The following is a 2500-nucleotide window of genomic DNA, read 5'->3' on the forward strand; positions in this document are numbered from 1 at the left end:
ACTTGGCCCCGATAGCAGGGGAGGGCATGGAAGGTTCCAGGGAAAATGCGGGGCTAAATAGCACTAATAATATAACGCACAGTGAAAATAACCATGGTTATTCACATAACTTTCCATAATAACCATGGTTATTCACATAACTTTCCATAATAACCATGGTTATTCACATAACTTTCCATAATAACCATGGTTATTCACATAACTTTCCATAATAACCATGGTTATTCACATAACTTTCCATTGCAGGGGGCTGCGCCCCCTGCGACCCCCCCCCAACCCCCGCCGAGGAAACAAAACCTCCACCACGTATTCACGGCAGGCTAGAGCGTTACACAATCATCGTCGATGTCGGAGCAGGGGGCGTATTACCTCGTAAGATTCTCACTGAATCAGCATATTAACCTTATTATAGTCAGCATTGTATATAGAGACGATTGTAGTATAATCAGGATAAACACGGTGGCCCGCCCTCGTCGGCGGGTTTTGCGCCTTTTTCGATGTTACACCGATGGCCTCAAAGTCGAGTTTCCCTTCCTCTGGAATAACGACATTCGTATTCCTAACCGAAATAACCGTCGCGTTCAGAAGTCAGTCATAGTCGCCACGATGGCCGAGTGTGGAGGGTGCTCATACTCCGAGACGGATTTTCTGCGCGAGATTGCCATTAGCCAAGAAAAAATGCTAGATATGTGCTTCCGCCACGGCCTCCTTCGTCGTGAGAAAGATTGCGGCAGGTGCGGGCAGCCAGCACGCCTAGACCTGAAGAAGAAAAGATTCAGGTGTGATAGGGCCGTGGCGGTCAGGAAGCAGAAGAGGCAGAGGTGTGACTGGTCTGCTTCGATGTTCGTGGGCTCTTTCTTTGCGCAATCTCAAAGCACCCTGCCTCCTTCACATTTTGCGGCAAAGGAGCACCCTCCCTAGTAATTAGCGGCATTAATAAATCAGGTTAGTACCTTAAAAATCCTAGGTTATTGTAGGTTATCGGCTCCGCATCTAGTTTATCTCTATCCTGCCGTGAATACGTGGTGGAGGTTTTGTTTCCTCGGCGGGGGTTGGGGGGCGGCAGCCCCCCCCCCAGGGTATGGAAAGTCATGTGAATAACTATGATTATTTTCACTGTGAGGTTAAATTATTAGGGTAATTTTCTATATTACGTCCGGCGCTCCGACATCGTCGCCCCCGCAATCGGGACCAAGTTTGTCGCTAACGGGGGGGTTAGCGCGCAATAAAACCTATCTATTTGCATTGAATAGAGTGAGAGAAATCCAACGATACCAAAATCGTCGATATCGGTCATGCGGACGTAATATAGAAAATTACCTTATCTTCGTTTTTTTTTTTTCTTTCTTTCTTTCTTCTTTATCTACTTTGTTTTTAAGGGTATATTATTACACGAACCAAAGGAAAGCAGATATATATAAAAGATAGATATAAAAGACGTAAAAGATAAATATAAAAGACATGGAAAAAATGAATATAAAAGATGTATATAATAGATGCATATAAAAGATATATATAAAAGATGCATATAAAAGACGTAAAAGATAAATATATAAGACGTAAAAGATAAATATAAAAGACATATGGAAATAATTAATGTAAAAGATGCATATAAAAGATATATATAAAAGATAAATATAAAAAATATATACAGAACACAAAGATATATAGATTGATAGATAGATGCAAGTTAATCGAGAAGGTCAGTCACAAAGGTAAAGTTCAACTCCATATAAAGCTGAACTCTGGTGACCTTTTTAACAGGCCATGAATAATATACCTGAAATTCTAGCGCACGCGTAATAGTCCCCGACGCTCTCGATGATGGAAGCCAACACTCCTGCCAACATCCCCAGGGTTCCAGCGACGCTAGTTGTCGGCATTCCAAACTGACCTGGCGATGAAGTAGAGCAATTAAACAAGAAAGTTAATTAAAATTTAAAAATATTATATTAACCAAGAAAGGCATACTGATACAAGCCTTCATTCGTGTAGGATCGATGAAGGTCATGACTTTTGCTTTAAAGTCTGTTACACATTTTATACAATGAAGGAGGAGGATCATCGTCGGCGTTCTAAAGACAAGTGAGTTGCAGAAAACAAACACAAAAAAGAATCTAAGGCGATTGCGTTAACGAGATACGAAGGTACAAAAGGGTGAAATCCCATGATTCTGCTTGCTAAAGCGACTTTTGTTTGTCTAAAGACCCTGTCATGCTTGCACATCAGGGAAGCACATCTTGAGATCATCAACTATTCACATGATAGAGGCGTTACTATGCTGAGGTCTTCGGCGGAATTCATTAGTGAGCTGATATCCCGACCCTAAACAAAGAAAAAAAAGTTATATAATGAAACTCTGACGTATAATGTGAAAGCTTTCAGTCTGACAAAGCCTTTTCGCTTACCAGGGTACGGAACATAAAACCATGGCGCCCTCGCCACCATGGGCATCGTGAGGTCAGTGCGGGCGGCCGAGCCTTCGGGGAGAGTACCACTC

General features: G+C 42.2%; 1 protein-coding gene across 2 annotated transcripts in view; it reads right to left on the bottom strand.

Moving 5' to 3' along the window:
• Positions 1-2500, bottom strand: part of LOC113817266 (solute carrier family 23 member 1-like) — a 28769-nt gene that overhangs the window by 7787 nt on the left and 18482 nt on the right. For both annotated transcript variants that reach the window (XM_070122230.1, XM_070122231.1), the window contains exons 7-8: positions 2409-2500; positions 1781-1894 (exon numbers count right to left, since the gene is read on the bottom strand). The exon at positions 2409-2500 is cut by the window's right edge and continues 50 nt beyond it. In XM_070122230.1, coding sequence (XP_069978331.1) covers positions 1781-1894; positions 2409-2500 — 206 coding nt within the window. The remainder of the gene's footprint in view (positions 1-1780; positions 1895-2408) is intronic.

This window comes from Penaeus vannamei, chromosome 5 (assembly GCF_042767895.1).
Source record: "Penaeus vannamei isolate JL-2024 chromosome 5, ASM4276789v1, whole genome shotgun sequence".
In the NCBI taxonomy this organism is placed as follows: domain Eukaryota; kingdom Metazoa; phylum Arthropoda; class Malacostraca; order Decapoda; family Penaeidae; genus Penaeus; species Penaeus vannamei.